At 44.2% G+C, this 12,445-nt stretch overlaps 1 protein-coding gene across 6 annotated transcripts in view; it reads right to left on the reverse strand.

Annotated features, from left to right (window-relative positions):
• The window catches only part of RASGRF2 (Ras protein specific guanine nucleotide releasing factor 2), a 422,861-nt gene that overhangs the window by 123,333 nt on the left and 287,083 nt on the right, over positions 1–12,445 (reverse strand). For all 6 annotated transcript variants that reach the window (XM_033924793.1, XM_033924646.1, XM_033924482.1 and 3 more), the window contains exon 15: positions 10,015–10,385. In XM_033924793.1, coding sequence (XP_033780684.1) covers positions 10,015–10,385 — 371 coding nt within the window. The remainder of the gene's footprint in view (positions 1–10,014; positions 10,386–12,445) is intronic.

The raw sequence follows: 12,445 nt of genomic DNA on the forward strand, positions 1-12,445 counted from the left end.
GATATCCATCTATTTTTTTCAGATAAATGGTAAAACATGACAAATAAGGTAATTTTTAGTTTGAATACCTTGATAAGTTGGATATTATCTTACTTGGAAATCTACACACACTTACTGTAGCAAAAAATAAAAATAGTGTACTTTGAGGCATGTTGAGATATCCTGCGGCAATTTTGAGATGTGTATACAGTTTATTTTATGATGCAGGAGCATGTCTGGGGTAGAGAGTAGGTATGTTCTGTACTAATCAGTTAGCACAGCTACTGCCACGTGCTAACCAAATAGTGAGGGCCTAGCAAAAGCAGGTGAGCCTTTACCACCTATATAATGGGGCTTATACATAAATTTGAAAACAAACATGAGAAACCGCCTTCACCAGTGAACAGCAAGAAACAACAACGAAGGTGACCAATTGGTGCTCAATCTCTTTTATTGTAATAGACTCGACACAATTGAGTTTTGGCCCAAAAGGGCCTGCCTCAGGAGTCTTGTTGTTAAATCGTGATAGATTAGATCAGCGGTCTCAAACACGCGGCCCGCAGGCCACATGTGGCTCTCCAGGTTTTATTTGTGGCCCGCGGTCTGGACACGATCAACAGCATTTCTCTTCCCCTTTCCCTTCCTTTTGGAGCAGCAGCGTGTGTGGCCGACTCGTTCCGTTCAAAGCCGCGGGTTGGCGGCTCCTCGCGCTATCCACTCCTGCATCGGAAGCCTCTCTGACGTCACAACATCAGAGAGGCTTCAGACGCAAGTGCGGATCTCGCAAGGAGCCGCCACCCGCGGCTTTGAACGGAACGAGACGGCCAGACACGCTGCTACTCCACAAGGAAGAGAAATGCTTCTGCTACATAGGAAAGGGGGACCCTAGGGAAATGCTGCTGCTGCTGCTGTACAGGGAAAGGGAGAGGGAGGGAAAGGGGAAGAGAAATGCCTCTCCTGCACAGAAAAGAAGGAAGGGAAATGCTGCTTCTGTTGCTGCTGCACCCAATTGGGGAAAGAGAGGGAAGGAAGGAGAAGGGAGAGGAGAGGAACAAGAGAAGAAGCCAAGTTCATGGGAGGGAAGGAAGGAAAGGAGATATCAGACCATGGAGGGGAGGGAGAGATGCCAGGGCATGGGGGAAGGGAAGGAGACAGATGCCAGACCAAGGGAAAGGAAGGAAGGAGGGAGGGAGAGAAAGGAAGGAAGGAAGGAAAGAGATGCCAGACCATGGAAATAGGATGGAAGAAGAGAGAGATAGGAAGGGAAGGTAAGACATGGAAACGTAGATTTTGAAAAGAAAGCAGAAAAATTGAACATTAAGTTAATGCCAAAGATGGATGCAAGGCAGAAAGTGAAGATGGAGAGAAAACAGTCAAAGGACAAGAAGGCCCTGGAAACATAGTTGAAAGCACAGAAAAATAAAGTCACCAGACAACAAAGGTAGGGAAAATTATTTTTTCTGCAGCCCTCACATTTAAAGTTTAATATCTTTTCTTTCTCAAAACTGGCACATTTCAATCACTATATTGAAAATAAAATCAAGTACTTGGAGGGCCGCAGAAAAAATAGTTAATGTCTTATTAAAGAAATGACAATTTTGCATGAGGTAAAACTCTTTATAGTTTATATATCTTTCCTTTTAACTGTTAAAGGAAAGTTTTATAAACTATAAAGTTTTACCTCATGCAAAATTGTAATTTCTTTAATAAGACATTAACTATTTTTTCTGCAGCCCTCCAAGTATCTACAAATCCAAAATGTGGCCCCGCAAAGGTTTGAGTTTGAGACCACTGGATTAGATGCACAGATTCACATACTCTTATCGTTCATTGAGCTGACATTGAACCATGAGAAACACCACCACTTGAGAAGACAGCGTGTGCTGCTAACCGCAACAAAGTGAAAGTACTAAGGCAAAAGGGTGTGTGCTAAGGCCACATTTTACCACTGTTTGGTAAAATGATCCCCTTAGTTTTCTACTTTGCTACCATCCCTCTCCTATGTCACAAACCTCCATGAATAAGTTGGTAATGCTGATTGCTGAAGTGAGCATCTTACCAAGTGGCTTAATTATAAGTGAATGATTTTAATGTTCACATGTATTCTCCTCTTTCTAATGAGGAGAAGGAATTTTTAGCTACTATGGAGAAGATAGATTTCTTTACGCATGTCTCAGAGTCCCAATTTCCTGGACGGATCATTCATTGATCATATTCAGGTTGTGGTTTTCAGCCTGTTGTTACCTCTAAAGCACAGGTGTCAAACTCAAGGCCCACGAGCCAAATCCAGCACGCCTGTTGTTTTAATAAATAAATAATAATAATAATAAACAACTTTATTTTTGTATACCGCCATACCCTTATGTTCTAGGCGTTTCACATCAAGAAAAGCTGAACAGTCAGCGAATCATATAAATACAAGATATAAATTTATCAAACAAATAGGTTTTCAGTACTTTTCTAAAAGAATGATAAGGCTGAGCTTGAGGAATTAGAGTACTCTACCAGGTGTTCATTTTACTAGCCTGGAATGCAAACATTTGATCAAAAAATCTTGTATAACGACAAGATTTAGGTGATGGAAACGCAAACCAGTAAGATTTCCCTGTATTCATGTTCATTCTATGAAATTCAAAATGAGATACAAGATAAGCTGGGGCTACACCAAATAATACTTTAAAACAGATACAACCAAATTTAGACAGAACTCTTGCCTCAAATGACAACCAGTGAAGTTGTCTATAATAAGAGCTAACGTGGTCGTATTTTTTTAGACCAAAGATCAAGCGAACTGCTGAGTTTTGTATTATTCTTAATCTGTTAAGAATTTTTTTAATGAGATCCCAAGTAAATTATAATACAGCAGTCCAGGATGGACAAGACTGAAGATTGAACTAATATCCTAAATGATGCTATATCAAAGTATTTCTTAATAGTATGTAATTTCCAAAGAACAGAAAAACATTTCTTTATCATTAGATCCGTATGATCGTCTAAGGCAGTGGTGTCCAACCTTTTGACTTCCCTGGGCCACATTGGCCGAAAAAAAAAATTCTGGGGCCGCACAAACACTAACACTAGCTGATGAGCACTCCTGGTTCTCTCATTCACTTCTATTACAGCTACGGTGAGCCTCTTCAGAGGTGAGCCTCATCAGAGCAGGGATGCTGAATCAGCTGTCAGCAGCGCAAGTGGAGGATCGCTTTTTTGGGCCTCCCATTTCCAGCTTAGGCTCCCTCAAAATGAACATCTCCCCTGCTGTAGCTAGTAGGGATCCCCAAGCCTCACCAACTGACGGCCACCTCCCCCCCTCCAACTTCCCAAGTTCTGCAGCTGGCAGCAATATTGCAGAGCTTCTGCCTTCCTTCCTCCCTGCCCCCCTCCTAAAACATGTTTTCTCCCATACAGTGCAAAATAAAGACAGCAGATATAAACTCCTAAAATGAACATATTCCAAACACTTAAATAAAAATAAAATGATTTTTCTAACGTTGTGGCATGGTGACTTTTTGTTGGTCCCAGTCTCTGATTCTGGTTCTCTTTATCTGTTCCAGGACCTCCTGTCCATTTGTTATTACTCTACTCTCCCCTTTTCTTCTTTACTTTCTGCTTTATGTCCATTTCAGTCCTTGCTCAGAAGAACTTACAATCTAAATCTAACTTGCAGAGAGAATGAAAGGATGGATAAAGGTAATTTGATAGTGACTGGGAGCTAGGAGTTAAACGCAGCCTTGAAAAGGCTGAAAGGAATCTCCAGAGTCAGAAGGTATAGAATGAGGTTAGAGATGATAGGCTCAGAAGTAATCTAAGGAAATACTTTTTAGTATCCCCATAGAGGTGGTGAAGACAAAGACTGTGTATGAATTTAAGAAAGCATGGGAATTGCACTTAGAAACTCTTAGGGAGAGAAGGAACATAAGAATCGTTGCTGCTGGGTCAGACCAGTGGTCCATCGTGCCCAGCAGTCCGCTCACGCGGCAGCCCCCAGGTCAGTGCTCTAAATGAGTCCAGCCTCACCTGCATATGTTCTAGTTTAGCAGGAACTTGTCCAACTTTGTCTTGAATCCCTGGAGGGTGTTTTCCCCTATAACAGACTCCGGAAGAGCGTTCCAGTTTTCTACCACTCTCTGGATGAAGAAGAACTTCCTTACGTTTGTACGGAATCTATCCCCTTTCAAGTTAAGAGAGTGTCCTCTCGTTCTCCCTACCTTGGAGAGGGTAAACAATCTGTCTAAGTCTATTCCCTTCAGTATTTTGAATGTCCCCTCTCAGTCTCCTCTTTTCAAGGGAGAACAGGCCCAGTTTCTCCAATCTCTCACTATACAGCAACTCCTCCAGCCCCTTAATCATTTTAGTTGCCCTTCTCTGGACCCTTTCGAGTAGTACCATGTCCTTCATGTATGGCAACCAGTGCTGGACGCAGAATTCCAGATGAGGGCGCACCATGACCCGGTACAGCGGCTTGATAACCTTCTCCGATCTGTTCGTGATCCCCTTCTTTTATCATTCCTAGCATTCTGTTCACTCTTTTTGCTGCCGCCACACACTTCATCGACTTGTCGATCAGAACTCCCAAGTCTCTTTCCTTGGAGGTCTCTCCAAGTACTGACCCGGACATCCTGTATTCGTGCGTGAGATTTTTGTTACCGATATGCATCACTTTACATTTATTCACGTTGAACCTCATTTGCCATGTTGATGCCCATTTCTCAAGCTTGATTATGTCACGTTGCAGATCTTCACAATCCCCCTGTGTCTTCACTACTCTGAATAACTTCGAATCATCTGCAAATTTAATCACCTCACTCGTTGTACCAATGTCCAGATCATTTATAAAGATGTTGAAGAGCACGGATCCAAGCACTACGCCCTGCAGCACCCCACTGGTGATGTTCTTCCAGTCTGAGTATTGTCCATTTACCCCGCTCCAGCCAGTTTTTAATCCACGTGAGTATTTCACCCTCGATTCCATGGCTCGCAATTTTCCAAAATAGTCATTCATGCGGAACCTTGTCGAACACCTTCTGAAAATCCAGATATACAATGTCGACCGGTTCGCCCTTGTCTATCTGCCTGTTTACTCCCTCGAAGAAGTGCAGCAAGTTCGTCAAACAAAATCTGCCTTTGCTGAAACCGTGCTGGCTGGTCCTCATTAGAGAGTTGCGCGGGGACAGAAATCCCACCCGTCCCCACCCGTCCCCGTCAAAGTCCCACCCGTCCCCACCCGTCCCCGTGAGGAATCCCACCCGTCCCCACCCGTCCCCGTGAGGAATCCCTCCGTCCCCACCCGTCCCTGCGAGGAATCCCCTCCGTCCCCACCCGTCCCCGCGAGGAATCCCCTCCGTCCCCGCCCGTCCCTATAAACTTCAGAAATAGTTATTTCATTTAATTATGCTACTGAATTAAAGGCTCTGGTAGAAACCCATTTACAAATAAGCAAAAAGACTTTATTAATTTGAAAATATTAATTGGGAAGAATACATACTTTGCAAACGGGTTTCTACCAGAGCCTCTAATGTTTATAAATTTTTATCAACACAACTAATATACTACTTTATCCTGAAGCAAAATAAAAAAAAGAAATATAATTATTTTCCTACCTTTGTTGCCTGATTTCTGCTTTCCTCATGTTCTCATTCAATTCCTTCCATCCACTGTCTCTCTTCCTTCTGCATCTTCCATTTGCTCTGTTACTGTGCCTCTCCCTTTCTTCCCCTTTCCAAATTGGTCTGGCACCCATCTTCTTCTCTCCGCTCCCCCCATAGTCTGGCATCTATCTTCTTCCTTGCCAGCGTCTTCTCCCTACTCTCTCTTCCCCATTTCCTTTCAGCGTTCTTCTCCCCCCATCTTCCCCATGTCCTGTCAGCGTCCTTCTCCCCCCTCTGTCTTCCACATGTGCTTTCAGTGTCCTTCTCCCCCCTCTGCTTCCCCATGTCCTTTCAGCGTCCTTCTCCCTCTCTGTCTTCCCCATGGCCTTTCAACGTCCTTCTCCACCCCCCCCCCCCCGTCTTCCCCATGTCCTTTCAGCGTCCTTCTCCACCCCTTTGTCTTCCCCATGTGCTTTCAGCATCCTTCTCATCCCTCTGTCTTCCACAAGTGCTTTCAGAGTCCTTCCCCCCCCCCGCCCTTCCCATGGCCTTTCAGCGTCCTTCTCCACCCCTTTGTATTCCCCATGGCCTTTCAGCGTCTTTCTCCCCACTCCTTCTCTACCGCCCCGGGTGCAGCACAGCCGGCCAGGTCCCCTTACTTTTGTGGCACTTCCCCGACCGACCGACAACAGCCCCGGTCCGACAAACCTCCCTGCCCTTAACTGCGAATCTAAATTACCTTATTACAGCTGCTGTAAGAAGATAATTTAGATTCGCGGCTACAGGGCAGGGAGGATTGTCGGACCGGGGCTGTTGTCGGTCGGTCGGGGAAGTGCCACAAAAGTAAGGGGACCTGGCCGGCTGTGCTGCAACCGGGGCGGGGCGGGGCGAACCGCCCCCTCCCTTGGTAGCCACTCGAACCGCGAGGCTACTCTCCTCCTTACCTGCACTGCCTGCAGCACAGAGCCAAACGGAAGTCTTCCCGACGTCAGCGCTGACGTCGGAGGGAGGGAGGGCTTTGTTTAAGCACTTTGTTTAAGCCCTCCCTCCCCTCCGACGTCAGCGCTGACGTCGGGAAGACTTCCGTTCGGCTCTGTGCTGCAAGCAGAGAAGGTAGGGAGAAGAGCTGCGCGACTGAGTACATCCAGCCCCGCAGGAACCCCGCGACCCTCGGAGGCGTCCCCACGGGATCCCCGGGACCCTAGGGGGCGTCCCCACGGGATCCCCGCGACCCTAGGGGCGTCCCCATGGGATCCCCGTGACCCGAAGGGGGAACCCGTGGGATGCCCGCGGGTCCCGCGGGATTCCCATCGTCCCCGTTCCCGTGCAGCTCTCTAGTCCTCATCAGACCGTGTCTGTCAAGATGATCAATGATGCAATCCTTTATCATCGCCTCTACCATCTTTCCCAGTATTGAGGTCAGATTCACCGGTCTGTAGTTTCCCGGATCTCCCCTCAAACCTTTTTTGAAGATCGGCGTAACATTCGCCACCTTCCAGTCTTCGGAATCTTTCCCGATTTGATCGACACATTGGCTATTAGTTGAAGCAGTTCAGCTATAGTCCCTTTCAGTTCCTTGATGACCCTCGGATGGATGCCATCCGGTCCCGGGGATTTATTGCTCTTAAGCCTCTCGATCTGCCTGCATACCTCTTCTAGACTGACCGTCAACCCTGTCAGTTTCCCATCTTCATTTCCAGCATATAGCCTGATGGGTTCCGGTATGTTGTGTATATCCTCTTCGGTAAATACAGAAGCAAAAAATGTGTTCAGTTTATCAGCGATTGCTTTGTCCTCCTTTAGCACTCCTTTTATTCCATGGTCATCCAACGGTCGCACCGCTTCCTTCGCGGGTCGTTTCGTTTTAATATATCGAAAGGATGGCTTGAAGTTTTTCACCTCCTTGGCTATTTTTTCCTCGTAGTCTCTTTTGCCCCCTTTTATGGTCTTATGACACCTGCATTGATGTTGTTTGTATTCGTCCGTTCTTGACCTTTCCTATTCCTTAAACAAAATTTTCTTGTCTCTGATCGCTTCCTTCACCTTTACAGTGAGCTACGTCGGTTCCTTGTTCTTTTTCCTCTTGGATCCCTTGTTGATACATGGTATATATAGATTTTGTGCCTCAGTGACTGTGTCCTTAAAAAGGGATCAAACTTGTTCTAGTGTTTATACAGTGCTTATCCTTTTCTTAATCTTCTTCCCCACCATGAGTCTCATCCCTTCGTAATTCCCTTTTCGGAAGTTTAGTGCCGTGGCTGTCATTCTGGACCGATGTTTCGCCCCTGTGTCCAAGTCGAAGCAGATCATGTTGTGATCACTGTTTCCCAGCGTCCCTTCTACTTCTACACCTTGTGCTAGTCCTCGCAGTCCATTTAGAATTAAGTCCAGAACTGCATTTCCTCTTGTATCTTCTTTGACAAGATGTTCCAGGAAACAATCGCCTACAGCATCCAAGAACTTGGTCTCCCTAGCACAGCCAGAGGTGCCTAGGTTCCAGTCTATCCCCGGATAGTTGAAGTTACCCATGATAACTGCGTTGCCTCCCTTGCAGTTGTGCTTAATCTCATCTGTCATTTCTCCATCAATGTTTTCAAACTGCCCTGGGGGTCGGTAGTAGATGTCGATCTTCGTTTCCAGTCCATTTGTTCCCGGAATTTTGACCCATAGAGACTCTAACTTATCCGTCTGTTGTGGCATGTTCTCTCCAGTAGATTCAATTCCCTCTTTGACGTATATGGCAAGGCCCCCACCTTTTTGAGCTACTCTGTCTCTGCGGTATAGTTTGTATCCCGGTAGCACAGTGTTCCAGACGTTTTCCTCAGTCCACCATGTTTCCGTGATGCTGAGAATGGGCCAGCTAGTTGAGCTATTTGGTCTTTATCTGCCGTCATGTTTCTATGCTTCTTATTAAACTTTGAGGTGATAAGGGAAAAGGAGTGTTTGCTAATGTTTGGATGGAGAACTGGGGAATGTTCTTGTTGAACTCTGGGGGAAGATGGAAAATAAAGTACTTGCTAGTGTCTGATGGTCAGGAGAGTGTTTTCTGGGGTCTGGGTTGAAGGAAGAGAATAGTTGTTGTAGTCTGCATAAAAAGGGAGAGTGTTTTCTGGGTCCAGGTTGGAAAGGGGAAAGGTACTTGCTGAGATCTTTGGGTAGAGAGAGATGATAGCACTTCCTAAGGTTTTAAGGAAGGGGATGGGAGTGCTTGCTGAGGTTTTGGGATATAATTAAACCACTAACAAAAGAGAACGAATACAAGTCCACTAATTTACTTTGCAGAGGGAGTTCTGACAGAAGAGGAAGCTTTTCTGGGTATATGAATATCACATTGCTGGGAGATTTGTTGACTTAAAGCTTGAGATAGAAGAAAATCTGTAGATTGTATTTAGAATAAAATGATGTAGTAGCCGTGTTAGATTGCATTTAGAGTAAAATAATGCAGTAGCTGTGTTAGATTGCATTTAGAGTAAAATAATGCAGTAGCCGTGTTAGTCAACTTTTAAGGTAATATAATGCTCCCACATGAATTTGCAGTCGGCAATTCATGGTCCCGGTCATTTGGGGTATTTTCCGATCGTGAATGACCGGGCAGGAGAGGGCAGCCGGAGCACTGGCGAGTGAAGGAAATCACTCACGGTATGCTCCGACCGCCTCTTCCTGTACTAAAGTCGGGTCTCACCAATCAGGAGCTGCGTGTCAAAGCATTTAAAACCTTAAAGGACATAAGAACAGCCATACTGGGTCAGACCGATGGGCCATCTAGTCCAGGCTTCTGTTTCTAACAGTGGCCAATTTGGGTCATAGTACCTGGCAGACAGAAACCCAGTTAGTAGCAACATTCCATGCTTCCAATCCAGGCCAAACAATGGCTTCCCCCATGTCTGTCTCAATAGAAGACTATGGACTTTTCCTACAGGAACTGGTCCAAATTTGTCTTGAACCTAGCTATGCTAACCACTGCAATCACATTGTCTGGCAATGGATTCCAGAGCTTTACTATTCTAAAGTACTAAGACAAATTCTTACTTTATAAGGCACACAACATGGCTACAAACAGTCACTTGGAATAATTAATCAGACAGTGGTAATATTCATAACAATATCACTAAAGTGTATTGTGTTTGCTTATGACTAAATCACCAGGCACAATAGTTGATATTTTGTCAGCTTAAAAAAATTCTTGTTAAACAATATATTTTTCATAATAACATCTCCTTCTGTTAAAACTCCATTAGCTGCACCACTAGGGAGCTTGATATGATGTTTTAATCATCAGTATCAATTATCAGATAATGATAATTTATATTAATGTTTTAATCATCAGTATCAATTATCAAAAGAGGCAGTGTCCTAGGTAACATTCAAATTCATATTTAGATGTTCTATTGAAAATGCCCCTTCACATGTCTTTGTTACAACAGGCAACAGTGTGTACTGGAGTTACCTTTTCTCCTGAGCTTGTTGCACAGATCAATACGGGGACTCTCCAAATTCTCTTCTACGGGTCCAGGACTTTGCTCTGGTGAAGAAAGGCTTTTGCTAAGATCCAGTGGTACTTTTCCAGCAGGTGGTGGTGAAGTGATAGGACTATAAACTGAAGTAGGACTACTGGTGCTAGAGGAAGTAGATAGATCTAAAGCTCCAATTCGAGAGTTCACAGGGGAACTTAAAGAAAGTTTTCTGGTTGTGACAGGTGACGACGTCCTAGACAGTGACAAAGGAGGAGGAGAAGAGAACTTGCGACAGAGACGTGGTGATTTCCTATCACTCATGTGTTCTCTATTTTGACTGGTAGCATAAAACAGTTCCAATGACCTAAAAGTAAAAAATACACATATACAATAATGTTTAAAAATTGAGACAGAATTCAGAAGCAATGCATTTACTCTCCTCCAATGAGAAAAATGACTATTTAACTCTACCCTCTTGTTTTCTGTCTAATATGCAATTCATAATACACAGATGAACATTGCATCCTATTCCATGACTTTTTAATTTTCTCAGGAGTCTCTCATAAGGACAAAGGTTTTCTGAAATCTGGATACACTACATCATCCAGTTCACCTTTATCCATACCTTCAAAGAAATGACGTAAACTGGTGAGGCATGACTTCCCTTGGTTCAATCCATGTTGACTCAAATCCATTAAATCATGTTTGTCTATATGTTCGGTAATTTTATTCTTTATAATAGTTTCCACTATTTTGTCCGTTACTGAAGTTAGGTTTACTGGTCTGTAAATTCCTAGAACCATTTTTAAAAATTGGAGTTACATTGGCCACCCTCCAATCTTCAGGTGCTAGGATAAATTTAGTGACACTACCAGCAGATCAGTAATTTTATGTTTGAGTTTTTTTCTGTACCTGGGGTGTATACTATCCAATCCAGGTGATTTATCACTAACTTGTCGATTTGGCTCAGTATGTCTTCCAGGTTCACTGAGATTTCTTTCAGTTCCTTTACATCATCACCCTTGAAAACCATTTCTGTTATTGGTAGATCTCTTAAATCTCCTATGTTGCTTGGCTTTGGAACTGAACTGCAGGGGGCTCTAATTCTCTCTCTCTCCGAGGTGGGAGGAGCAAATGCTCAGAGAGCTGTTTGGATTTCTGAAGTTCCCGTATCGTGGGAAGGGATTGCACACCTAGCGTACTGAATCCTACAGGGACTAACAGAAAGAAGATTATCGAAGGTGAAAACCTAATCTTCTATTCTAGTGCAATAGGAATAGCATGTTGAACATTAGGGTACTAGGTACTTGGGACCTGGGTTGGCCACTGTTGGAAACAGGATACTGGGCTTGATGAACCTTCGGTCTGTCCCAGTATGGCAATTCTTATGTTCTTATGTTCCTTTCATAAATATCAAAGCAAATAATTCACTCAGGAGCTCATAATAAAAAAATTAATACGTCTAAAAACCCACCTAAATCGGCACTTGGATGATCAAAAAGACAGGTCGTCCAAGTACCAATAATCGAACAGGGTTTTAGACGTATCTAAAACCAGCTTAGGTATTTTCCCTGCCTCTGTGCGCCCAGAGCAAAAAGGGGCGTTTTTGGAGGAGTGGGTTAGACGGGATGTGGGCCGACCTATACATAGTCATCTGGCAGCCATAATCAAAAAGTCTGACAGGTTGCCTGGACGGAACTTATACGTTTTGACTTAGACCAAGTCAATTCAATGCTTTCTATCTAAATTGCCAGTGCTTTTGTTGTTTCTTATTTGCTTCATTTGGATCCTTTTTCCATTCTTTGAAGGATGTTGTTTTAGCTATAATAGGCTCTTTCATTTTCCTTTTAACCATTCTGGATACCATTTGCTCTTCCTTTCACCTTTGTTAATACGTGGAATACATCTGGTCTGGGCTTCCACTTAAGTGTGGATGTGCTGTATGAACCACAACAACAGCGCTCAACTTCAGAAAAGGGAATTATGATGCAATGAGGAAAATGGTGGGGAAGAAACTCAACGGCAGCACAAGGAAGATAGAGTCCGTAGAAAGCGCCTGGACCCTGCTCAAGCGTACGGTGCACGAAGCACAGAACCTGTACGTCCCCAGGTTCAGAAAAGAGTGCAAGAAAAATCGAATAAAGAACCCAGCATGGATAACGGCTGCTGTAAAAAAGGTGATCAGTGACAAGAAAGCATCGTTCAAAAAGTGGAAACAGGATCAAACGCAGGCCAACCAAAAGGATCACAAGGAAAAACAGAAGGAGTGCCACCGAGTGGTTAGGAGAGCAAAGAGGGAATATGAAGAGAGACTAGCGGGAGAGGCAAAAAATTTCAAATCATTCTTCAGGTACGTAAAGGGAAAGCAACCAGCGAGGGAGGAAGTAGGGCCCTTGGATGATGGGGATAGAAAGGGAGTAGTGA

The sequence above is a fragment of the Geotrypetes seraphini genome, chromosome 1, assembly GCF_902459505.1.
Source record: "Geotrypetes seraphini chromosome 1, aGeoSer1.1, whole genome shotgun sequence".
Classification (NCBI taxonomy): Eukaryota; Metazoa; Chordata; class Amphibia; order Gymnophiona; family Dermophiidae; genus Geotrypetes; species Geotrypetes seraphini.